Below are 26,946 nucleotides of genomic sequence, written 5' to 3'. Positions count from 1 at the left end.
GATATATTCATATGAAATTCAAATTTAGCACATTATAATTATTATAGTTAGCAATAGATTTTATTTTATTTCATGCTATGTATTTCAGATTTTTTACCATAGATTATTTATACTAATGTGAAGTTAACTGAATGACATGCATTTCAGTAATTTAATATATAACAAGTAATTTGAGAAAAAGACCTGAAAATATTTAGTATACATCATTTTATATCTCTATATTAATATGCATAATATATTTAGAGTTTATCATAATTATGTGTGTGATTCTTATATTTTATATATAAAAATTTATTAGAATATATTACTTTAGCAATTCTGGATCTTTTGTAATGAGTATTTTAATTTAAAGAGTTTTATATTAAGATATAGGAGCTCAGAATTCTAGTCCTTGCTCAGCTACTAGTTAGCATTTTGGCTTTGGGAAAGTCACTTACAAAACTGAGCATCATTTTCTTCATCTGTGAAGTGAGGGGCTTGGACTAGATAAGCTCTTCATTCTCTTCATTTGTTTGATTGTATGAATGCATTAATTATAGACCAAGTGATAGTAAAAGTACTTAATTTTTAAATTGCTATTTTATATCTCAATCATTAATGATTAAAGTAATACAACTATGATTAATAATATACTAGTTAGAACTGAGCTATGTAAAGAGATTTTTTTTTAAATTCAGCCTATGTGTCATGTAAATAATATGCTTTATTAGAATGTTTAGGTAATAAGTTTAGAGCAGCTGTGAGAGGACATAAACTATCAGTCTGTAGAAAAACATCAGGTTGCAAGCTAGATGTCACCAAAATCAAGGCAGGAAAGGCTTTCCAGTGTTCTTCGATGCTGAAGTCCAGGCCAGAGTTTCCATAAGGCAGATAAGACAGAGGCAGAGCTATCTTCAGGTATGAGGTGAGGAGGAGAACAAGTGGGATACAGTTTAGTGTAAGGAGAACATATATGTGTATATATACTAATTTTTTATAAAAGTGAAAATGTACTTAACATCTGAATGAATTTTGTGCAAACTTTTCCAAGCTATAATTTGAAATGTAAGCTGCCCAATTCTCCTCTTGTAATTCTACAGCAGGTTTCTCAACCTCAGCACTATTGACATTTTGGATTAAATTATTTATTTTGAGAGGTGTCCTATGCATTGGAGGATGTTTAAAAGCATCTCTGGCTTCTACCCACAAGATCCCAGTAGTACTGCACCCCACCCAACCTGGAGTTATGATTATCAAAAATATCTCTATATACTGTCAAATGTCCCTATGGTAACAGAATTGCCCCTGGTTGGACCCACTGCTGTACAGTATTGCATTCTCTTCCTCAGGTCTCACCTTAGATAAAATGATGTTTGGTTGAGAAGCCATCTATCTAGCCACATATAATCATTTGTATAGATAGCTGTCAGCCAAGAATTTTCTTAAATATCTGTACCAGAGTTTAACTAGGTGTTGGTCTTCAGAGCCTTAGGTACTATTGTATCCCATGAGCATTGCCAAGGTCCTGTGACCTTCTCTCCAGTAAGTTAAGCTATTCTTTCCCACATATGAGGACGTCATCATATTCTACCTCTTTACTCAGTCTCTCTTCCCGTCCCCTTTTCTGACCTCACAACATAATCTGGGTGTTACAGATGATTTAGATCAAAGTATGGTCTAACGTACAAGTTGGAGAATTGGGCAGAGTATTTCTCAAAGTCTCTACTGACTCAGTTCTATCCTGGGTCCCCAGTGCTTTTGTCATTGTATATATCAAGATTGTTTGAGAAAAGGAATTGATTTTAAAATTGTGCATAATCCCACTGTTTGCACTTGTGGAAGTTAAGTAAAAGGATTAATGTGCTAAAAATAAGTTATGTGATCATAAAATAATTAATGTAATTGTTTGTAGAATCTGTTGCTTTAGCAATTTGGTCTCTTAAGAGAAGTAATCAAAGTATTCTCAAAATCAAAGCAGTGACTTTATAAACCCTCTTTATAATATATAATATATTTAAAATATATCTTTTAAAATTGAGAAATTTATGTGTACTTTTTTTCTGAGAGTTTGAGCCCTGAGAAATATCGAACTTTTTAAAACCATAAAAGTATTCTTGGTAAATAATGTGGAGATGGATATGACCTACCACACCATTTAAAAGAACACCTTAGATGCTTCACTCCTTTATGAAATGATTTGTTTTTTTTTAACAATAAATTATGCTGGCATTTTGTGTTTACTTCTGTTAAGTGTTTGGTCTTCTACTGGATGCAGAACACCATAGTGGGCATTTTGAAAGAGAAGCATAAAATTTAATTACCCCAATTCCAGTGATGTGCTGTAAACAGTTTACACTGCTTCCAAGAAAAACAAACCAAAAAAAGCCCTAATTGGTAGCATTTGCTGATTTCCACCACGGCCATTTCAAGCTACCAGCATGTCACTGAACATGGAATGTGCGCAGCTGGCTTTAATGAGCCCAGCTGACCACTGTGGCAACTTTTGATCTTTTTGTGGGGAAGTAGAGATACATACATCAAACAAAGCAGTACTATATAGAGGAGTTTATCTTCAAATGTAAGTTAGGTTATAAAATGAGCACAAAATGTTAACAGATGCAGAATAGAGAGGGTGACAGAGCCAGTTTGGGTTGCATTTGGGAATTTTGAGTCCCTCTCTCTCTCTCTCTCTCTCTCTCTCTCTCTCTCTCAGGTGCTTCTTGATCAGGAAATGTCATGGTTAAAAATATTATATATCAGCTATATGTAGTTGAGAAAGATTAGAGGCAGAAAAAGGAGGAACATGTATGGTATTCTGTACCCAGAGTGATAGTGTGACAATGTAAATGAAAAGAAAATGCCAAATTGGATTTGTCGGGTGATGGGGGAAGAGAGAACAGGAAAGAAAGAGTAAAAAATGATGAGGGCAATAAGATGGTAGATAGTAAGAAGAATTGGAAAAGTGGCTATTTTTGTTGATCGGTTCATTTTAAAAAATATATATTTTTATTGATTTCAGAGAGGAAGGGAGAGGGAGAGAGATTGAAACATCAATGATGAGAGAGAATCATCAATCGGCTGCCTCCTACATGCCCCCTACTGGGGATTGAGTCTGCAACCCAGGCATATGCCCTGACTGGGAATCAAACTGATGACCTCTTGGTTTCTGGGTCAATGCTCAGGTACTGAGCCACACCCAGATATATATATATATATATAATTGTTTTTGTACAGAGAGGAAGGGAGAGAGATAGAAAGCTAGAAACATTGATGAGAGAGAGTCATCTATCAGCTGCCTCTTGCACACCCCCTACTGGTGTGTGCCCGCAACCAAGGTACATGCCCTTGACCGGAATCAAACCTGGGTCCCTTCAGTCCCCAAGCCGACGCTCTGTCCATTGAGCCAGACCGGTCTCGGCCCAGCTATATTTTTAAATTATATAATTTTGTGACTTAAATATTTCAATACCTATGTGAAAAAGAGATTAGAAAAAGATTGGAGGATATAATGGGAAAGAGTTATTGGGGGTTATCTCCTTAATTGAAATGATATGATTTAATGAATTCTAGAATCAAATCCTCTGATGATTCTAGAAAAATCTTTAAAATCTATCCTCTTTTAAAAGAAATTACATTTTAGAGTGTGCAATTGAAAATTGATTAATATGTGATATACAGCTTTTTCCTTGGTAATATTTTACTCTGTTTACACTTCTCAATCATAGGTTATGGCACACAGCCTGCTTGGGAAAAGAAAATGAAATAATGGTATTTGGTGGGAGCAAAGATGACTTACTTTCCTTGGATACAGTAAGAAAATTTCTTATCTAAATATTTCCTCTGAGTAATTGTGTTATTTATCCTAAATTCTTATTTAAGAATGCTTTTTTTCCCAGATTGCAAAATATGAAAGGGCATGAAAGTTCCTCTGTGGTGTGACTAATCCTATATAATAAAAGCCTAACATGCTAAGTTTTCAACTGTTCAACTGGTTGTTATGAGGCGCACTGACCAAGGGGCAGGCGCTCTGAACAGTAGGTTATCTTGTTGATGGAGTCTGGCCAATCGGGACTGGGCAAGATGGGCTGGGCACGCCCTGGAGTCCTCCCACAGTCCCTTCCTGCCCTGATGTGCACTGGTGGCATGTTTCTGCCGATCTCTGCAGGCCAGGGACACCATTAGTGCATGAGTCCGTGCGTGCAGTGGGCCTCTAGTCTGCAGAATAAATGGCTGTGGAGAAGCATTTAGGATATTGTTGATTTACAAATCATAATAGGACTATTAACTTTATTAGTCAAATTTTATAATTTTATTGAATTAAAATATTTGTAAGTAATATTTGATACATATGAATATATATGTATATTACTACTTAGTGTAGTAAGTACTCATGAAATTTGCTACCTATCGATAACTAGAATATCATCATGTTAGCTTTTTCCCTCAAGAGGAAACTACTTTGAAATGTTTAAAGTATTTTTTATTTTATGCATATTTTGCCACTATTTCACCCCTGTTTTATATTTGCATTTAAAGCATTCCAGTTTTAAAATCTGTTAAAACTAAGGTCTAAGGAATAAATGAGTAGCATTTGGAGAGTACTGTTCTTTCACTCCTATCACCTTGGGAAATTCAGAGTAGAGTGGCCATGTTTCTCTTATATATGTGGTGAGATAGGAGTCAGGACTGGTTGTGCTGGTTTGCCTGGAACACAGGAGCATAGCAGGCCTGAGCCCTCAGGGCTGGGCTGGGTCAGGAGCCAGGGTCCGACCAAAGAGGCACCAGCTCCGTGTCATCTCTTTAGGTGTAGTTATCTCCAAAGTTGTTCCCACTAAGTGACCTGTCGAACCCTGAATAAAGTAGGTTATCTCCAGGGAACTTTTTTTTTAACATAGGTATGAGGCCTCCAATTCAAATGTTCTGTATATTGAAAGTTTCAGAATTCAGTGCTTCAAAAAAATTATAACCACAACTTTGTATTTAATTAAAAATCAAATTTAGTAGTTTGTCTTCTTTTTATTAGCACTGGAAGTCTTACGATACAAATTTTTTCATTAAAATAGGAATTCTTATTAAAATCATGGTCATAAATTATGAAATTCTAAAGACCTAGTTGAAAGGATTAGAGAAATTTTCTGCTGACTCATCCACATTAATTTTTAGATGAGAGAATCATATTCAGAAAAATCTTCTGGATCTGTAATTTTCAAATGAAGAATTCCCAGGACTCCTGGGACCACCTCGAAAAGGGAGTTGGGGTAAAGAGAATATTAAAAATAAGTCATTTGAAAGAAAAAAAGTTCTGCTTAAAAAACAAAAAAGCTTGAAAACCAGTACTATTCTCATTTTGAACTCTCTGTTCTAAGGGAAAAACATGTTTCTGATTTTTAAAATTGCAGTTATATAGACTGTGGTTAGGTAAAAATTGGGTCACTGAAAGAATGGTAACCACATATCTAACATTTGTATGGACACAGATATGTGTATGTTTGTGTATGTTTGTGTGTGCATGTATACATGTCTGTTCATAGTTGGAGAGAGATTTATTTGCTGCTTTATTTAATTTCTTTTATATTTACAAAATATTCAATTTTTAATGCAGTTATTTTTATCAAAAACCTTGATAATTTCTTTTTATGTTAATTAGGGTCACTGTAATGATTTGCTGATCTTTCAAACACAGCCTTATTCATTACTCAGGTAAGCAATTTTATTGTTCATATATATGCTATAAATACAATACATGATAATTTCTTCCTCGTTTTGGGAAAGCTTTGCAATATTTTATCCCCTAACAATCATCTAAGAATATGCTATTATTGATTTTTAGAGAGAGAGGAAGGAAGGGAGGAAGACAGAAAGAGAGAGAGAGAGAAACATTTATTTAAGAGAGAAATATTAATTTGTTGCTTCCCATACGCACCCCAACCTAGGATCAAACTGCACCTTTTGGTATATGGGATGATGCTCCAACCGAGTCAACTGGCCAGAGGAGCTTTGTAATATTTTTCAGGTAGTTTATGACTTGAATTTAAGAAAATGTTTAAATTGCCCTAACAATAGCCCTGGCTGGTTTGGCTCAGTGGTTAGAATGTCAGCTTGTGGACTGAAGGGTCTCAGGTTTGATTCCCACTCAAGGGCACTCCCGGTGGGGGCTTGTGAGGGAGGGTGCAAGAGGCAACCAATTGGTATGTATGGGAGGGGGGGGCAATGTTAAAATATGTACACAGATAATAATTTAATAAAAAAAAAGAATAAAAACGCCCCCCCCCCCTAAAAAAAAGAGGCAACCAATTGATGTCTCTCTCTTTCTCCTCCTCCTCCTTTCCCCTTTCTACTTTCTCTAAATCAATGGAAAAAATATCCTGGGTGAAGATTAAAAAAAAAAAATTGTCCTAAGAGTATAATCAAATTTGTAGTGATGAATCAACCATACACCAATGTTATTTTTAAAACTTAAACTATACAGTATTGGCACATTTTTGATTCACTTGTAAAATTGCATTTAGTTGATATGGGAATATTAAACATACTGTATTTCCTTGATTCTCAACCTGACTTAACTTTTCTGAACTCAGAGTGTAAGCACATATAGATGCATTTAATTTAGTAGAATTTTTTTTATAATCCCACAGCTGTTATTAAATTGGTGGTGTGATTAGTGTCTTAGCTCATATACTTCTGATTTAAAAGAAGTAAATTCAAAGTTTAGAGGTCTTCTTTGGATTCCTTTTGTTTGGAGTTCTGTGTGCTTCCTGGACTTGTAAGTCTATTTCTTTCACCAGGTGGGGGAAGTTTTCTGTCACTATTTCTTTTAGTATGTTTTCGATATCTTGCTCTCTGTCACCTTCTGAGACCCCCATAATTTTGATGTTGGTTTGCTTGAAGTTGTCCCAGAGGTTTCTTACATTATCTTCAACTTTTTGGATTCTCTTGCCTTCTAGCTTCTGCGGAGGAGTGACTGCTGGCTCTTTATGATCCAAATCTTTGACTTGATTCTTGCGATCTTCCATTCTGTTTTTAGGACTCTGTATAATATTTTTTATTTCAGACAATATATTCTTTATTTCTTGTTGATCCCTTATTATTTCTTGTTGATCCCTTATTATTTCTTATTGATTCCTTATTAATTCAAGTTGATCTCTTTTCATATCCTCATAGGTCTTATCGACCTTTTCTAGGAAATTCTTGAAAAACCTTGTAAGCGTAGATTTGAACTCTATATCCAGTTGCTTTTTGTCATCCATTTCTTTCGTTTGTGATCTATTTTCTTGTCTCAGCATTTTCGCAGCTTCCCTGAGTTGGTAGCCTTAAAAGTCTCTGTGTTCTGCTTGGATGGGGCGGGGTTTCAGGGTGGAGCCTACAACCTTGGCTTCTGTCAGCCACGCCCTATGCGGTTCCTGAGTCTCAGTATTCCCCAGGGTCCTTCAGTCCTCTGAGAGAAAGGTGCCCTCGATTTTCGCCTGCTACCAAACAGTCTAGTCTCTCCCCCAATGAGCCCGGAACTGGAGTTCAGTTCAGTTGGAAATGGAGTTGAAAGTGGCGTTCAGAGCAGTCTGGAGCTTTTGTCTTCTTCCCGCCAGGGCAATCCCGAGGCACAGCCAACCGTCCCTTCTCTGCGTGCAATGTGTGCACCTCTGGGACCTCCTTTCACCCTCCCCCGGGATTCCCCCTTACAGCCCAGCTCCCTCTGTATGAGCCTGGGTCCCCAGGGTCTAGCCTAGAACTGGGGTTCAGAGCAGTCAGAACTGGGGCCCAGCACAGTTTGGAGCCTTTGTCTCCTTCCCACCAGGGCAATCTAGCAGCAGAGTCAATAGTCTGTCCTCTGCGCGCAATGTGCGCGCCTCCGGGGGCTCTGCCTTCGGCCACTCCCCTCCGCCTCACAGCCCCGGCTCCCTCTGTTTGAGCCTGGGTACTCAGGGTCTGGCCTAGAACTGGGGTTCAGTGCTATCGGGTCTGGGGTTCAGCACAGTGGGAGCTTTTATCTCCTTCCTGCTAGGGAATGACAGCCAGGCACTCAGCTGCCCCTCCTCTCCGGCTCCGTCCTCTTCGCGCACGCCCTGTGTCTCCGTACCTTAGGCTTTTACAGCTCCTCCGCTCTTCCTTCTGGCTTTCTCCTTGCTTCTCGTTGTAGAATTTTCAGTCAGTCGACTTTCCTGTAGTTCTGGTTAATGTCCATTTTATATTTTAGTTGTATTTTATTGAAATTGTTGTGGGCAGCCGAAACTGTTTTGGCTCAGTGGATAGAGCGTCGGTCTGTGGACTGAAAGGTCCCGGGTTAGATTCCGATCAAGGGCATGTACATTGGTTGAGGGCACATTCCCAATTGGGGGTGTGCAGGAGGCGGCTGGTCGATGATTCTCTCATCCATGTTTCTAGCTCTCTGTCCCTCTCCCTTCCTCTCTGTGAAAAATCAATAAAATATATTTTTTTTAAAAAGAAAAGAAATGTTAGTTTCTACTTTAAGAACAGCTTTTTGTCCAGTGCAATTAAAATTTCTTGAATATTAACTTATTTCAATTAGGCTATTTAAATTAACCTGAAAACTTGATTACTATTTTACTGTCAAATTTAATACTCTACCAACAATCTTAGTTTACCCCGTAAATATTAGTGAAAAGGATTATTTGCATTTTTGAGTAGGCCCTGAGCATTCTTGGTGCTAGGCTGGATTTAGATATAGGGCAGCTGCTATGGACCAAGTCTCTGTCTGTCACCTGTGTCCCTATTTAGCTGGGCATGGGAAGCAAAGCAGCCATGGGGGCAGGAGACCTCCCTCAGAAAGAGTGACGGTTCAGGCCCCTGCAAGGTTGGGGGGAACATGAGGATCTATGCCCCACCTCTGTTGACCCCCAAGTTCTCTCCTGATGGCCCCTCTGCAACTGTGCCTGTCTTAATTGTTCCTTCCCTAATGAATCTTACCCATCTCTGGCTAACCAGTCATCCTTTGGGGCCAAGCAGAGTGATGTGAACTTCAGTTCTGTCTCTTTGGTAGCCTATGCCCCCATGGCCTCATGCCCAGCTCTTGTCTTGAGATCCCCTGGCGTACTGGCAGGGCCTCAGCATGGATCACATATCTCGGGGAACTCAGATTTCTTCTCCAGGGAGGGCCCAGCTCACATGATTGGGCGAGAGATAGATCCATGGTACCAGCCACCATGAGGCTTCAAGCTCAGCATGAACAGAAAGCTCAGGCAACAGTTGAGGGCAATTGGATTGTGAGAAGATGGTCCCTCTTGGCACAACAATTGGCTGTGAGGATCCACTGTGACTACAATGGAAGAACTGCTGCACTGGAGACACGCTTATGGTGCAGGCCTTGTTTCAGTGGGGCTTTGGTGCTCATTGAGTCCACCTCCCGAATGTGTCACTGATGGATGTGAGGAGTTGCAATTTGGTATCTCACACTGACCATTAGATACACTGGCTTCTGGATCTCCAGTGGGGTGCAGTTCCGCTACTGTCTGAGGTCACCCTGCAGGAGCTACAGCGAGAACCACCGTCCTCTCCTCCCTGCCTGGAGCTTGGAGGCTTTGGAGCTGTCTGCCCCAGGTTGCAAGTTTGCTAAGTTAAACTGAAATAGAGAAGGCCATTCATATGCAAAAGCCGCTGCTTGGAGGTTGGGTGTGTTTATAGATTGTGTGGGGCGGAGTCTCAGGGCGTCACTAGGCTAGGGTGTGGCAAACAGCAATGGCTGCCAGTCAACTGTCTCTGCCTCTCTGACTGCGTCCCTGTGTCTCGAGCCCAGCACAGCAAACAATTATTCTCGGGTGCAGCTCTTTCTGAACCGATGGCAGACAGCCCAGCTTCTCCCCAGAAACTGGATTTCAGATAGATTGGGAGCTTGTCTCTCTTTGGGTTGAAAAAAGCAATGCCCTCTGCCAGCCTGGATCCGCTGCCAGCCCAAATGGCCCGCGTGCCCCGTACCTCAGTTTTTCAGCACTTGTGCTCTCAGTGCTCCTTTCTCTTTCAGTCTAGTTGTAGAGCTTCCACTCAGCCAGCTTTCCCTTGGTTCTAGGTGATAGACTTTTTGTCTTTTAGTTGTAGTTTTGAAATTGTTGTGCATGGCAGCAGTTTAGGTATATTTACCTAAGCCACCATCTTGGATCTCCAGGTGAATGTTTAGAGAGTTCTTTCTAGGTCTGTAAAATATGCCTTTGGTATTTTAATGGGGATTGCATTGAATCTATAGATTGCTTTGGGTTGTATGGACATTTTGATGATGTTGATTCTACCAATCCATGAACATGGTATGTTATGTTCTTCCATCTGTTTATGTCTTCCTCTACCTCTTTTTTCAGTATCATGTAGTTTTCCATGTATAGGTCTTTTACCTCCTTAGTTAAGTTTATTCCTAGGTATCTTAAATTTTTTTTGGTGCAATGGTAAATGGAATTTCTTTTTTTTTCTTTTTAAAAAAATATATTTTATTGATTTTTTACAGAGAGGAAGAGAGAGGGATAGAGAGCTAGAAACATCGATGAGAGAGAATCATCGATCAGCTGACTATTGCACACCCCCCCTGGGGATGTGTCTGCAACCAAGGCACATGCCCCCGACCGGACTCGAACCCAGGACCCCTCAGTCCACAGACCGACCTCCATCCACTGAGCCAAACCAGCTTCAGCTGGAATTTCTTTTTTTAGTCTCTCTTTCTGTAAGTTCATTATTGGTGTATAGAAATGCCATAAATTTTTTGGTGTTAATTTTGTATTCTGATACATTGCCGAATTCATTTATTGAGTCTAGTAATTTTTTTGATGGAATCTTTAGGGTTTTCTATGTACAGTATCATGTCATCTGCGAATAAGGACAGTTTTACTACATCTCTTTCTCCCCCCCCCCCCCCCCCCCCCCCAATTTGGATGCCTTTTATTTCTTCTTCTTGTCTGATTGCAGTGGCTAGTACTTCCAGCATTATATTAAACAGGAGAGGTGAGAGTGGGCATCCCTGTCTTATTTCTTTTCTTAGGGGAAATGGTTTTTAGTTTTTTGTCCATTGAGTATGATGTTGGCTATGGGTTTGTCATATATGGCTTTTATTATGTTCAGGTATGATCCTTATATTCCCACTTTGCTGAGAGTTTTTATCAAGAAATGGTATTGTATTTTGTCAAATGCCTTTTCTACATCAATTGATATAACTGTGGTTTTATTCTCTCAATTTCTTTGTGTGATGTATCACGTTTATTGATTTTCAAATATTATACCATTTTTGCATCCCTGGGATAAATCCTACTTTGTCATGGTGTATGATCTTTCTGATGTACTGCTGGAGCTGATTTGCTAGAATTTTGTTGAGGATTTTGGCATCTATATTCATGAGGGATATTGGCCTGTAATTTTCTTTCTTTGTGTTATTTTTATCTGGTTTTGATATTAGGGTGATGCTGGCTTCATAAAATAAGCTTGGAAGTGTTCCTTCCTCTTGAATTTATTGGAATAGTCTGAGGATGATAGGTAATTCTTCCTTGAATGTTTGGTAAAACTCCCCTATTAAGTTGTCTGGCCCCAGGCTTTTGTTTGCTGGAAGCTTTTTGATGACTGCTTCAATTTCTTCAATAGTTATTAGCCTATTGAGATTTTTAGAATTTTCCTAAGTGAGTTTTGGAAGATTTTATTTTCTAGGAATGTGTTATTTATTCTTATAATAGAGTTGTTCATAGTATTTTTTTTTTTTAACAATCCTTTGTATTTCTGTGGGGTCTGTTGTTATTTCTCCTCTTTCATTTCTGATTTTGTTTATTTGCATCCTTTCTCTTTGATTCTTTGTGAGCCTGGCTAGAGGTTCATCAATCTTGTTTATCCTTTCGAAGAACCAGCTCTTGGTTTTGTTGATCTTTTGTATTATTTTTTTGGTCTCTATGTCATTCATTTCTTCTCTGATCTTTATTATGTCCTTCCTTCTGCTCACTGTGGGCTTTTCTTGTTGCTCTCTTTCTGATCCTTTGAGTTATTGAGTTAGATGATTTATTACCATTTTTTCTTGTTTTTTGAGGTAGCCCTGTAGAGGTATAAACTTCCTTCTTAGGACTGCTTTTATTGTGTCCCATAGATTTTGGATTGTTGTGTTTTTGTTGTCATTAGTTTCCAGGATGCTTTTAATTTCTTCTTTGATCTCTTTTGTAACCCAGTCATCATTTATTTTTTATTTATTTTTTAAAATCCTAGGCTATTCATTTAAAATTGCTGTTTCTTTGCTGAATTTTTTCCTTAGAAGATTTATCCAGTGATGTCAGCAGTGTATTAAAGTCTCCTACTGTGATTGTATTGTTGTCAATCTCTCCCTTGATATCTTCCAGGAGATTTTTTATGTATTTGGGTGCTTCTGTATTGGGTGCATATATGTTTACCAGAGTTATTTCTTCTTGTTGAATTGCTCCCTTTAGTATTATGTAGTGGCCTTTCTTATCTTTTGTTATGGCCTTCACTTTGAGGTCTATTTTATCGATACAAGTATCGCAACCCCAGCTTTTTTCTCATTTTCATTTGCCTGAAAAATGTTTTTCCATCCCTTCATTCTCAGTCTGTATGAATCCTTTGCTCTGTGTTTGGGTCTCTTCTAGATAGCAAATATAAGGGTTATGTTTTCTTATACATTCAGCTACCCTAAGTCTTTTGATTATTGCATTTAATCCATTTACATTTAATGTTGTTATTGACAAGTACAGGTTTTTTGTCATATTTTTTTTCTTAGTGTTTGTGTTTCTTTTAAAAAATATATATTTTATTGAATTTTTACAGTGAGGAAGGGAGAGGAATAGAGAGTTAGAAACATCAATGAGAGAGAAACATTGATCAGCTGCCTCCTGCACACCCCCTACTGGGGATGTGCCCACAACCAAGGTACATACCCTTGACCGGAATCGAACCTGGAACCTTTCAGTCCGCAGGTTGATGCTCTATCTACTGAGTCAAACCAGTGAGGGCAGTGTTTGTGTTTCTTTTTGCCTTTCTCTTTCTTCTTTTTATAGCAGTCCCTTTAGTATTTCCTTCATTGCTGGCTTGGTAATGATAAACTCTCTTAGCCCTTTTTTTTTTTTGTCTGCGAAGCTCCTGATTCCATCTTCAATTTTGAATGATAGCCTTGCTTGGTATAGTATTCTTGGGTTTAGTCCCTTGTTTTACATCAGTTTGTAAATTTCATTCCATTCCCTTCTGTCCTGGAGTATTTCTGTTGAGAAATCAGTTGTTATTCTAATAGGAGATCTTTTTGTAGGTAACTTTCTGTATCTCTCTTTAAGATTCTTTAAGATTTAAGATTCTTTGTCCTTAGTGTTTGCCAATTTAATTATGATGTTTCTTGGTGTCAGTCTCTTTGGGTTCAACTTGTTTGGGATTCTGTGTACTTCTTGGACTTGTATAATTTTTTTCTTGCCAATATCAAGGAAATTTTCTGTCATTATTTTTTGAACAGATTTTCTATTCCTTGCTTCTCTTCCTCTCCTTCTGGTATCCTGATTATTCGAATATTGTTTCATTTTGTGTTGTCCCAAAGCTCCCTTAGGTTCTCCTGTTGCTTTTTAAATCTTCTTTCCTGTTGCTACTGTGTTTGTGTGTTTTTTACTACCTTCTGATTCACTGATGCGGTCCTCAGCCTCTTCTAGTCTACTGTTTAAGCCTTCCAATGTGATCTTTATTGCAGCTAAGTTGTACTTCATCTCCTCTTGGTTTCTTTTTATGTTAGTGATGTTTTCATTCAGCTCCTTATAGTTCTCATTGAGTTGTGTGTATTTGTCATCCAGCTGTTTAAACATCCTTAAAACCATTACTCTGAATTCTTTCTCTGTTAAGCTGCTAGCCTCAATTTCATTTAACTCCCTTTCTGGTTATTTCTCTTTTTCTTTCCTTTGGGGATTTCTTTTTTGTCTTCCCATGTTTTCCTGTAATGTTTTAATTGTAGATCCAATTGCTTTGCTGCCCAGGTTCTTTTGGGGATGGTGCTACTGGTGTAATCTCTCAGCTCTCCTGGGTTTGGTAATCTAGTGTAGCTCCCTACTTGAGCTATTTGGGTTCTCTTGATGTAGGCCTGCAAGTTGGAGAGGCACAACTGCGATGTCTAGAAGTCAGCAGCCATGGAGGAGGGTGACCCAATTTTTTTCTGTCTTGCACCCTTAATTGAAATCATGCGTACCCAGTGGGGTCTTACAGTGGCACCCAGGAACTGTCTGTTGTAGGCATGTGGCTCAGGGGGCCTGCACTCTGGAAAGGCATGACTATGCTGCTCAGAGTTCTGTAGTTGTGGGGTGGACAGACTCAGCTTCTGCTGCTGCACCTATTTTGGATAGGCGCTTACTCCCAGTGGCAGCTCACAGAAGCACTTGCGGTAAGTTTGCCAGTGAGGCACACTGAAGCACTCTGAATGGCCCTGGCAGCGTAGCCGCGTAATTGAGATGCCTAGCTTTTAAAGATTTCTCTTCAGGCAGTTCCTATGGCCTCTGGGAGTACTCAGATTGCATGATGTTATTCAGGGTGTAATCTGAGTGGCTATATTGGTTGCCTGGAGACTGGAAGGAGGGGTATCTCTCAGGATAAAATGGCGACTGGAGCTTAGATATGACTCAGCACCAGACTCACTATCACCTTACCTGGACCAGCTGCTGCCTACTCTCCCCAGATTCCACAACTCCACCCGTTCTCCTGCATCTCAGCCACAGGTAAGTGTCTGTATCTGAAAGGTCCTACGAACTAGGTTCAGTGAATAAAGGCGCAGGACCCAGTGTGAGAAGGTCTGTGTCTCAGCAAGCTCCTCTCTTGCTGGCATTGTGCAGTCCAGAAGCTCTTCAGGGCTGCCTTTGAGCTCAGGTCCCAAATCCAGACTCCAAAGTCTAAAGTATACTACATCCCATAGTCTCATGGATTCTTTTTTTTTCTTTTTTCTTTTTCTCCCCCCCCCCCCCCCCCCCCCCCCCCCAGTCAGATGCTTTGTCTGTCCTCAGGGATGCAGCTTGGCGCTGTGTAATTTCTCTCCGACCTTTTAGGCACAGAGGTCTGGCAGATTGTACTGCCCAGATCTTTGATTTTACCTTTATCCGGGGGATCTCTGCCCTTCCTGGCTGTAAACTGTCTCATGAGCTGCGTCTCCTTCACCAATTAGGAATGGATTCCACTCGTTTCAGTTGCTCCCTCTGTTTGCTGCGCGTCAAGGCTCAGGACACATCTGTCTATTCCACCACAATTTTGTCTCTCCCCAAAAATGGATTTTTAAAGATTGAAGGGAAAACATACAATTTTATTTTCTACCCTCCTTGTTATTTATTTTGTACATATTTGTAAGAGGGATGGAAGATAGGAAGAAATGGTGATAAGTAGTTATAGAAGATGTAACAATGAAGAGTAACATATTTAAGTTTGGCTTTAGACTTTCTGAAGTACTGAAAGTTAGTATTGGTCACAGATTTTTCTGGGAAGTTGTTGTCATAAATATCTTATTACATTGAGCTGAAACCGGTTTGGCTCAGTGGATAGAGCGTCGGCCTGCGGACTGAAAGGTCCCAGGTTCGATTCTGGTCAAGGGCAGGTACCTTGGTTGTGGCAGATGATAGATGATTCTCTCTCATCAATGTTTCTAACTCTCTATCCCTCTCTCTTCCTCTTTGTGAAAAATCAATAAGATATATTTTTTAAAAATCTTATTACATTGAAACTTATTTTTCCTATTTAAGCCTGAAAAATATGATCACTGTAGGTATACTTCTATTTATTAAATAATAAAATGAATTATTTTGGGAAACACAAATTGTGAATGGCTGAAGGAGCCATCACATTCTGTTCTCAAGACCACCAGTTAAAAAAACCCGAACTATAGTAGAAAAATAAAAATTGCTTTAAGAGGAATACATAGATTGTTCATGAGAATACTAGAGAAGCAGGTTCTCTGTCCACTTGTTAAAAATTATGGCCAGGTGGCTCAGTTGGTTGGGAATTGTCCTGTATGCCAAAAGCCTACTGGTTTGATTCCCAGCCAGGGTACATACCTAGGTTATGAGTTGAATATCCAGTTGGGGCACATACAGGAAGCAAACGAGATCCCTTTCCCCTCTCCCTTCTCCCCTCTCTCTCTCCTCTCTCTCCTCTACTTCTCCCTCCCTAAAAAGAAAATAAAATCTATAAGAACATATTATACCAACCTCATGTGAGGATTAAAAAAAAAAAAAGATTGTGAAGGTTAGGGAAGTCTTTACAGAAGAGTTTGAGACAAGAATTTGCTATGTACAATACAACCAGTGCAGAGGAAACAGAGTTCTTGAGTATTCCTGGGAAATAAGTATGAGGTGGGAGTTATAAGAAATTAGATTGGACAAGAAATCAGAAACCATACATCATATAGGGCTATGTCTCTCCTTGTAGATCAGGAAGCATGAGAAAATTTGGAGCAGAGGAATGAGTTGATCATATTACCAGTTAGAAAATTCCTCTGGTAGGAGTGTGGATGAGAGATTGACTGGAGGGTTATGTGACTAGGTGAGGAAAGTTGGTAGAGACTGCTGCAGTTATTAAGCACAAAGTGAGGGTCTGATCTGGAAAATTGCAGTGGAACTAGAAAAGGGAGGGAGATGGGAATATTTAGGAGGTAAAATGGGCTTGGTATTTGAATGGATGCCAAGGGAAAGAGGAGGAAGGATTAGCAATAGAAAGAATAGGGAGCCGAAACCGGTTTGGCTCAGTGGTAGAGCGTCGCTCTGCAGACTGGAAGGTCCCAGGTTCGATTCCGGTCAAGGGCATGTACATTGGTTGCGGGCACATCCCCGGTGGGGGGTGTGCAAGAGGCAGCTGGTCGATGTTTCTCTATCATCGACGTTTCTAACTCTCTATCTCCCTCCCTTCCTCTCTGTAAAAAATCAATAAAATGTATTTAAAAAAAAAAGAAAGAAAGAATAGGGAGAATGCAGTGGATTTCATGGTGGGATGGGGTGGGAATTACAAATTTGGTTTTGGACATAATTGCATTTGAAGTGCTTATGGGACCTCTAAATCGAGCTATCCATTAAATAGTTAACATATGGAGAGAGGTCTGGGCCCAACATAAAAATTTAAGAATTGTTGGCGTATAAATGGGTATCGGTTAGTACTGCCTAGGAAGAGTTTTGAGAGTAAGGATGAAGCCAACAGCTTCACAGACAAGCATTGAGATCTTATAACGTTTGAGGAGCAGGTAGAGGAAAAGGAAGCACAGAGAGTGACCCAAGATGTCAAGGTGAGGCAGGAAATGATGGAAACACAAAACCAGAGGGGGGAGGAATTCAAGATGGAAAGACTGTTCATTATAAAGAGGTCACGGAGTGTCTGGGTTGAAAAGTGAGTTCGACAACCCTAGGAAGTTTTTGGTAAGGTGAAGGTGGAAGCCAGGATGACTTCTGGGGATGAACATCAAGACCAAGAAAGAAGTGAGCATATTTGGTCACAGCTGAGGGGAAGAAACCAATGTGAGTGCATTGTTGGAAATACAAGAAGTGAAGAAAAATGGACAGAGCATTTTTTAAAAATTAATCTTTATTGTTGAGATTATTACAGATGTACCCCTTTTTTCCTCCCATAGCTCCCATTCACCCAGTTCCTACACCACCCAGGCCCTTGCCACCCTATTGTCTGAGTCCATAGGTAATGCATACATGCATATAAGATCTTGGTCTAATTTATTGCTGCACTCTCCCACATCCCTTCCCTCTGAGAATCCTGTTTGTTCCATTTCCATGCACCTGATTCTGTTCCATTCACCAGTTTATTCTGTTCATCATATTTTTTATTCATTTGATTTTTAGATTCACTTGTTGATAGGTATGTATTTGTTGTCACTTTCTTGTTCATATTTTTTATCTTTACCTTTTTCTTCTTCTTTCTCTTCTTAAAGAATACCCTTCAGCATTTCATATAATACTGGTTTGGTGGTGATGAACTCCTTTAGCTTTTTCTTGTCTGTGAAGCTCTTTATCAGACCTTCAATTGTAAATGATAGCTTTGCTGGGCAGATTATTCTTGGTTATAGGTTCTTGCTGTTCATCACTTTGAATATTTCTTGCCACTCCCTTCTGGCCTGCATAGTTTCTACTGAGAAATCAGCTGACAATCATATGGATGCTTCCTTATGGGTAACTTACTGTTTTTCTCTTGCTGCTTTCAAGATTCTCTCTTTGTCTTTTGCCCTTAGCATTTTAATTATGATGTGTCTTAGTGTGGCCCTCTTTGGATTGCTCTCGTTTGAGGTTCTCTGTACTTCCTGGACTTGTAAGTCTATTTCCTTCACCAGGTAGGGGAAGTTTTATGTCATTATTTCTTCAAATAGGTTTTTATCGACTTTTTAAAATTTTTTATTTTATCTTATGGATTTTTTACAGAGAGGAAGAGAGAGGAATAGAGAGTTAGAAACATCGATGAGAGAGAATCATCAATCAGCTGCCTTCTGCACCACCCCCACTGGGGATGTGCCCACAACCAAGGCACATGCCCTTGACCGGAATCGAACCTGGGACCTTTCAGTCCGCAGGCTGACGCTCTATCCACTGAGCCAAAGCAGTCCTGGCTTCAAATAGGTTTTTAGTATCTTGCTCTCTCTCTCTTCTGGCACCCCTATAATTCCGATGTTGGTACACTTGAAGTTATATCAGAGGTTTCTTACACTATCTTCATATTTTTGGATTCTTTTTTCTTTTTGCTCTTCTGGTTGGGTGTTTTTTGCTTCCTCGTATTTCAAATAATTGATTTGATTCTTGGGATCCTCTAATCTACTGTTGAATCTCTGTATGTTATTCTTTATTTCAGTCAGTATCTGCTTAATTTTTGACTGGTCCTTTTCCATTTTTTTGGCATTCTCACCAATATTCTTAAAAGTCTCACTGAGTTCCTTGGAAGTTTCTAGAAGATTCTTTTTTTCCCCTTCTTTTCTTTACACACACACACACACACACACACACACACACACACACACCTTATTTTCCGGCGTATAAGACGACTTTTGAAACGAAAAAAAGTCAACTGAAAATCGGGGGCAAAAGAACAAAATTGCACAAAAATTACCTGCAGATCTTGAAGGCAAAGTATAATAAGTCTTTTCTTTGAAGTGGGGGGTAGTCTTATACAGCGAATATAGGCCTAAACCTATGTTTTAACTGTAAAATTAGGAGGTTGTCTTACACGCTGGAAAATACAATGTGTGTGTGTGTGTGTGTGTGTATATATTTTTAAAAATCTTTATTGTTCATATTATTACAAAAGTTCCTCATTTTTTTCCCCTCCACCAGGTTCCCATCCCACCCTCTGCCCTTTCCCAGCCCCCATTGTCCTCATCCATAGGTGCACAGTTTATGTTCAGTCTCTTCCGTCACCCCCCTCTCCTCTTTTCCCCGAGAATTGTCAGTCCATTCCCTTTCTGTACCTCTGATTCTATTATATTCACCAGTTAATATTGTTCATCAGGTTTTTTTTTAATTCCTTTGGTTTTTAGATTCACTTGTTGATAGTTACATATTTGTTGTTCATAATTTTTATCTTTATTTTCTTCCTCTTCCTAAAGAACCCCCTTCAGCAATTCATATAATTCTGGTTTGGTGGTGATGAACTCCTTTAGCTTTTTTTTTATTTGTGAAGCTCTTTATCTGGCCTTCGATTCTGAGTGATAGCTTTGCTGGGTAGATTATTTTTGGCTGTAGGTTCTCGTTATTGATCACCTTGAATATTTCTTGCCATTCCCATCTGGCCTGCATGGTTTCTGTTGAGAAATCAGCTGACAATCATATGGGTGCTTCTTTATAGGTAACTACCTGCTTTTCTCTTGCTGCTTTTAATATTCTCTCTTTGTCTTTTGCTCTTGGAATTTTAATTATGGTGTGTCTTGGTGTGGTCCTCTTTGGATTCCTTTTGTTTGGTGTTCTGTGCGCTTCCTGGACTTGTAAGTCTATTTCTTTCCCCAGGTGGGGGAAGTTTTCTGTCACTATTTCTTTCAATATGTTTCGGTATCTTGCTCTCTGTCACCTTCTGGGATGCCTATAATTCTGATGTTGGTTTGCTTGAAGTTGTCTCAGAGGTTTCTTACACTATCTTCAACTTTCTGGATTCTTTTGTCTTCTTGCTTCTGCGGAGGAGTGTCCTCTGGCTCTTTGTGTTCCAAGTCTTTGACTTGATTCTTGCAATGTTCCATTCTGTTTTTAGGACTCTGTAATACTTTTTATTTCAGACAATGTATTCTTTTTTTTTTTTTTTTTTTAATATATTTTATTGATTTTTTACAGAGGAAGGGAGAGAGATAGAGAGTTAGAAACATTGATGAGAGAGTCATCAATCAGTTGCCTCTTGCACACCCCCCACTGGGGATATGCCCACAACCAAGGTACATGCCCTTGACCGGAATCGAACCCAGGACCTTTCAGTCCCCAAGCCGACGCTCTATCCATTGAGCCAAACTGGCCTCGGCCAGACAATATATTCTTTATTTCTTGTTGACCCCTTATTATTTCTTGTTGATCCCTTATTATTTCTAGTTGATTCCTTTTCATATCTTTATAGGTCTTGTTTATTTTATCGGCCTTTTCTAGGAGATTCTTGAAAAACCTTATAAGTGTGATTTTCAACTCTATATCCAGTCGCTTTTTGTCCTACATTTCTTTTGTTTGTGATCTGTTTCCTTGTCTCGGCATTTTCACTGCTTCCCTGAGTTGGTAGGGTGGGAGGATCAGCTGTATCTATGCCAGGAGACAGCCTTATTCGACTAGACTTGGAAAACTGCAAGGGCCTCTATGCTCAGCTTGGATGGGTCGGAGTTTCAGGGTGGAGCCTATAGCCTTGGCTTCTGATTAGCCCTGCCGTATGAGGTTCCTGAGTCTAAGTGTTCCTCAGTGTCCTTTGGTACTCCCTGCAAGCACCTCTAGAGAAAGGTGCCCTAGAGTTTCGCCCACTACCAGACAGTCTAGTCTCTCCCCCAACGAGCCCACAACTGGAAGTGGGGTTAAGAGCAGTCAGGATCTTATGTCTCCTTCCCGCTAGGGCAATCCAGTGGCTCAATCAACAGTCCTCTGTGTGAAATGTGCGCAACTCGAGGGCTCTGCCTTTCACCGCTCCCCTGAGCTTCTGCCTTATAGCCCAGATTCCCTCTGTATGAGCTGGGGGCCCGAGGGTCTCACCCAGAACTGGGGTTCAGTGCAGTCGGAACTGGGGCTCAGCACAGTCTGGATCTTTTGTCTCCTTCCCGCTAGGGCAATCTAGCAGCACAGTCAACAGTCAGTCCTCTGTGCGCAATGTGCGCGACTCTGGGTGTCTGCCTTTCGCTGCTCCCGTGAGCCTTCCGCCTTACAGCCTAGATTCTCTTTGTATGAGCCTGGGGCCCGAGGGTCTCGCCTAGAACTGGAACTCAGCACTGTCCGGAGTTTTTGTCTCCTTCCCGCTAGGGCAATCTAGCAGCACAGTCAACAGTGCGTCCTCTGCACGCAATGTGTGCGACTCTGGGGCTCTGCCTTTCGCCACTCCCGTGAGCTTCTGCCTTACAGCCCAGATTCCTTCTGTATGTGTCTCGGTCACCAGGGTCTTGCTCAGAACTGGGGTTCAGTGCTGTCGGAACTGGGGTTCAGCACAGTCTGGAGCTTTTATCTCCTTCCTGCTAGGGAACGCCAGCCAGGCACTCAGCCGCCCTTCCTCTCCGGCTCTGTCCTCCATGCACACAACGTGTCTCTGTACCTTAGGCTTTTACAGCTCTTCTGATTTTCCTTCTGGTTTTCTCTTTCCTTCTCGTTGTAGAATGTCCAGTCAGTCAACTTTCCTATAGTTCTGTATAATGTCCATTTTGTATTTTAGTTGTATTTTTTGAAATTGTTGTGTGAGGCTGCAGTTAGGCGGTTACCTATGCCGTCATCTTGGTTTCTCCATAGAAGATTCTTGAGTAACTTATAACTGTGGTTTTGAATCCTATATCAACTAGTTTGCTTTCTTCCATTTCTTTCATGCGTGACGTTTCTTTGTCTCTGCATTTTGTCTGCTTTCCTATATTTGTTTCTATGTATTGGGTAGTTGCCAATCTCTTGAGTTGATAGAGTGGCCTTGTATAGATGTCTAATAGGGTCCAGTGGCTCAGTCTCCTCAGACACCTGAGATGGGCCCCCTAGGTGCACCCCTGTGTGTGCTGTGTGCACAGTATTGTTGTAGTTGAGCCTTGATTGCTGTTGGTGTCACTGGGAGGAATTGACCTACAGGCCAGTTGGCTGTGGGGACCGACTGTGACTACATTGGGAGGGCTGCTGTGCAGGAGACACCCCTATAGAGCACGACTTGCTTCAGTGGGACTTTGGTGCTCACTGAGTCTGCCCCTTGAGTGTGTCACTTATGGATGTGTAGAGTTATAATCTGATATGGTCTCACTCTGCCCATTGGGTACACTGACTCTTCGGTCTCTAGGAAGGTGCAGTCAGTCACTGCCTGGGTGCTAGCAGCAGCTACAGAGAGATCTGCAGATTCCTCTTCTTTGTATTGGGTTTGGAAGTGCCCAGATGAGGCCCAGCTTTGAAAGAAGGCAGGCTGGGGCTTTTGTCGGTTTTTTGTCCTTTTATTGACAGGTTTGGGGCTCCGTGACCCAGCTGCAGCTTGTTTGACAGGTTTTATCTGAGAAAGGACAGGCCATTCATATGCAAAGGCTGCGGTACATAGCTTGGGTGGGGCTGTAAATTGGGTGGGTGGGGTCTCAGGGAATCTCCAGGGTGGAGCAAACAGAAATGGCTGCCAGTCAGCCCTGCATTGGGGAGGTCCCAGCATGGGAACTATGACCGCTGCTGCAAGCACCACCATCTGGAAGAACGCTGCCCCCTCATTCCTGCCCTGGTGCTAGACAGTCCAGTTTCTCCCCATATGTGTCTGGTGGAAATAGGCCACATGCTGACCTGACAGACTCAGGGGAAGCCTGCATGACAGTCTTACAAACTCAGAGAGACCTAACGTAACCACAAAGGATGGCCTGAAATTAAACTTTAACTAAAAGCTGTTACGGTGGTCAGTTATGCCCTAGGCCGGTATCTTCACCGACAAGGTCAACCTTTACCTTAACTGAGCCTGTCTGTCTTTTTGCATCAATGATAACATACCCTTGAAATGTCTGGGTAACTTGTAACTTCCCTTTTTCTGGAGCCCCTGGGGCGCAACCAAATGTGCTGGGCACCAGGACAGATATCACAAATTCTGACATTATCATGTTAATTGTTCCTGCACCCACCTAAGTATCTGTCCATCATTTTACTTTTTATACAATCCAGGGGTCCCCTCCCATCCCCTTCCACACACACCCCCCCCCCCCCACTTAACTTTCTCCCTCCTCTCTAATCTATCACCAATAGATTTCATGTAACCCGTCCATGTCCCTCCTCAGTGATTGAGCATTGACCTATGAATCAGGAGGTCATGGTTCAATTCTTGGTCAGGGCACATGCCCAGGTTGCAGGCTCAATCCCCAGTGGGGTGTGTGCAGGAGGCCATTGATCAATGATTCTCATCATTGATGTTTCTCTCCCTCCCTCTCTTTCTCTCTGAAAGCAATAAAAACATTAAAAAAAAACATTAAAAGAATTTTATGGGATAAAGTCCTGGTACTCCTATGTGAATGCTACCAATTATGGTAAATTGCTTTACATGCTTGTCCAGCTCAGGACAATGGCCCATTCCAGGAACCTGTAGTGCAAAGCAGGGGAGAGGCACTGGTTCATACCATAACAAACATCAATCAGGATCAGACAGTGCCCAAGAGGGGGGAGGGTTGTGTGAAAACAGGTTCCCCCAACTGACCCACATCCAGCCCAATGGTCAGGCAGCGGTCACATCTATTTCCATAGTAAGCAAGTGTAATAATTTTATTTTAAATTCTAAGTCGGAAGGATTCTAACACACTGGGAAAAATAAGAGTAGGACATGGTTCCTCTGTAATAAATGTTATTTCTCATTTCACTCTTACTTCTTATCGATTATTTTCACAAAGAAAAGGCTTCAGGAGAGTTTGGAAGAAGATATAAATCTGTACAGTGTAAATCCTTATAAAAACGACAACAGATTAACCACAGCAGAATCCAATTAATCTATTTTTAAAACTTTTATAAAATATTTATCTTTTAAAATTAAAGTTTACCAGTTGAAATAGATGCGTTTTTGATGGTTCTTATCTTAATCAGGTTTCTTTTGGTTTTAAAGTACAAAACCCTCTTTGGGGTAGTTGATCAAGATTAAAATGGAATTGTATTTGAAAGGACACTGCCTTCTAGTAGAGTGAAAGGGGAAACATGGACAAAGGCCCCCAGATGGGGACAACCTCTCTCTGGCAGTCTTTTGGCTCTTTCTGTGGCATGGCTCCATTCCTCTCTTTAGACCTGCTGTCTCTGGGTCAACTTAAGTCAGGCACTGATAGAGGGTCTGAGGAGGACCTGATCACACCATGTAAAAATGGATGTCAGATGCTTCATCTTGGAGATGGAAGAAAAAGTTCTCAGAGAAGAGTAAATGGATATTGGGCTATAAGGATAAGTGAAAAGGGTCTGCTAGAGACTAACCTGCTTTGAAATTAAGTCTGAGTCTTTTTTACTTAAAGAACATCATGCATGGTAAGTTGTAATTTCTGTTCCCATTGGATTTGGTCAGATACAATCTCTATGCTGTAAAAATGTACAATTATTGTGATGCTCTAGAACACATGTGTCAAACACAAGGCCCGCGGGCCAAATCCGTCCCGCCAGGCCTTGCAATGTGGCCTGCACCGTGCTGTCATCACTGCACTCCGCTGCGTTTCCATCACAATGACAGTTTATGACTGTTCAGTAAACCATTCGGCCCGCGATTTAGGCTGGATTTTAGATTTTGGCCCCTTCTCTGATTGAGTTCGACACCCCTACTCTAGAAAGAGTATACGTCCTATCATGTTCCAAACAATACAAAGGAAATACATTATTACATAAAAAACTAGAGGCCTGGTGCATGAAATTCATGCATGGGCAGGTTCCCTAGTCTGTAATCAAGGCCGATCTTTCCCAGCTGCCGGCAGCTGTCCCGCTCCCCTGCTGCCGCCCCAGTTGTGTGTGGGGCAACTGGCAGGGTGATCAGGGTCCTGCTTGCTTACACCTGCCTTGGCCTGGCGCTGCTTGTGTCTGCTGCCACCTACCCTCAGTTCCCCATTCCTCATTGGGCAATTGGAACCTGTTAGCGGGGGAGGGATGCAGAGATTGGCCAGCAGGTCCCCATAGGGCCATCAGGGCCTGTAGGCTGGGGGCAGCTCCTGCATCTAGTGTCTGCCCCCTGGTGGTCATTGTGCTTCATATTGAGTGGTCATTTCACCATCTGGTCAATTTGTATATTATGCTTTTATATACATGTATATAGATTTTAAATGATTTTTATTTTTAAGAAACTTACCTATATATTTTTTACATTATAATTTAAAAATGAATAATTCCATTATGTTTTGTTTGCAGGTCATGCCTTGACTGCATTGGTAAAAATGCTATAATTTTAGAAAGTCAAATATCTTTATTACCTTCTAAACTTCTTCAACAAGTACTAAAAAAAATCACATTTTGGACTGCAGCTAACCACCGAGAAGAACAAAGAGCCCCAAAAGGAGAAATTGAAAATAAGTATCAGTGGATCGGTAACAATTAAGTTGTTATATACTCTGTATGTTTAATATGTTTAATGTTTTAATCAGACTGTATATTTACTCCCCAAATTGGAGGCTTTATTTAGAAGATAAAATTGAAGCAAAAATGCTATGTTAGTGATTACATAGAATGGGATATGTGGGAATGAGATGCTAAAGGCAGATTAATTTATATTTCTAAAATAATTTCCTTATAAGCTACAAAGATGTGCTTTCTGAAAGTAATTATAATTGTGGGCAATTTTAACTCACTGTGTACTCATTGCTGGAAAGATTATGCAAATTTGAGGAAAATAAGAAATTAACCAAGGACTTTAGAAATCCCTCAATATAATGGCACATTATTACATATCAACTTTTGGATGGAATAGATTCTCTCAAGTCACTATAAAATCACCTAAATCTCCTTTTAAACAATTCAGTTATTTAAATAACATCATCTTAAATTACTAATATAGCTGGCCAAAATTATAAAGTAGACAAACACTGGTATGGTGTTAAATGCGGACCCCCACCCTTTTAGCACTCATCTCATAAAGAATTCTTAAGCATCATTGTAACTTTCCTTTTTCTTGTCATAAGTTTTCCTCAAATCTTTGTTTGAGTAGGGGAATAAATGCATTCAATTGCTTCTTTACCCCTACGCTGTTGGTTTGTCCAATTTTTTATCTACAAAGACCATATTTTAAAGTGTCGATTTATTTGTCATCCAGGCTCTGAAATATTGAGAAGCAGTATAATTATTAAGTTTTGAGGCACATTAAAATATGTTTGCCTTGGAAGAGTGCATCTGAAGTGATTTTCATAAATAATGAAATGGAATGATAATTTAGTAAGTTGCCTTTATTGAAACCCCTCAGTTTGGCCCACACCATTCTACAACGCTGGTGCTTAAGGATATTGTAAATATGTTATCTTCTCATTTATTTTCAGTATTAACTGCTTATACAGAAATAAACACTGTAACTTACATTCCTTAAAAGAGTACTTTTACCATAATTAAGAAATTGTTCATATTACAGTTATACTCTTCCAATGAATTACTAATAACAATGTATTACTCAAAGATTTGGTTATAAAATTACTCTCCACAATACCATCATAGGAGTTATTTCTAAATTCAAAATGTTACAGCAAATATATTTCTCTATTGAAATATATAATATGTAATTTGTAGTACCTCATTACATTTTAGATATATATATATATTTATATATATTGTATTTTGATGTGTAAAGCTTCTATTTATGTATTGAAATAGTGTGTATTTACATTTTATTTATTATACGAACTATGTAAATTTACTATTTTTCCAGTTTTGTTCCTGTGAACCAGTCATTAGAGTTGATTGTATAAACAAT

The 26,946-nt window shown here is 40.1% G+C and overlaps 1 protein-coding gene across 3 annotated transcripts in view; it reads left to right on the top strand.

Moving 5' to 3' along the window:
- The window catches only part of KLHDC1 (kelch domain containing 1), an 80,363-nt gene extending 54,436 nt beyond the window's left edge, over positions 1-25,927 (top strand). For all 3 annotated transcript variants that reach the window (XM_036457603.2, XM_036457594.2, XM_045587441.1), the window contains exons 11-13: positions 3,705-3,789; positions 5,627-5,679; positions 25,401-25,927. In XM_036457603.2, coding sequence (XP_036313496.1) covers positions 3,705-3,789; positions 5,627-5,679; positions 25,401-25,587 — 325 coding nt within the window. In that variant the 3' untranslated portion in view covers positions 25,588-25,927. The remainder of the gene's footprint in view (positions 1-3,704; positions 3,790-5,626; positions 5,680-25,400) is intronic.
- The last annotated feature ends 1,019 nt before the right edge of the window (positions 25,928-26,946 follow it).

Source organism: Pipistrellus kuhlii, unplaced genomic scaffold, assembly GCF_014108245.1.
Source record: "Pipistrellus kuhlii isolate mPipKuh1 unplaced genomic scaffold, mPipKuh1.p scaffold_m20_p_1, whole genome shotgun sequence".
In the NCBI taxonomy this organism is placed as follows: Eukaryota; Metazoa; Chordata; class Mammalia; order Chiroptera; family Vespertilionidae; genus Pipistrellus; species Pipistrellus kuhlii.
This window is presented reverse-complemented; position numbering and strand designations above follow the sequence as displayed.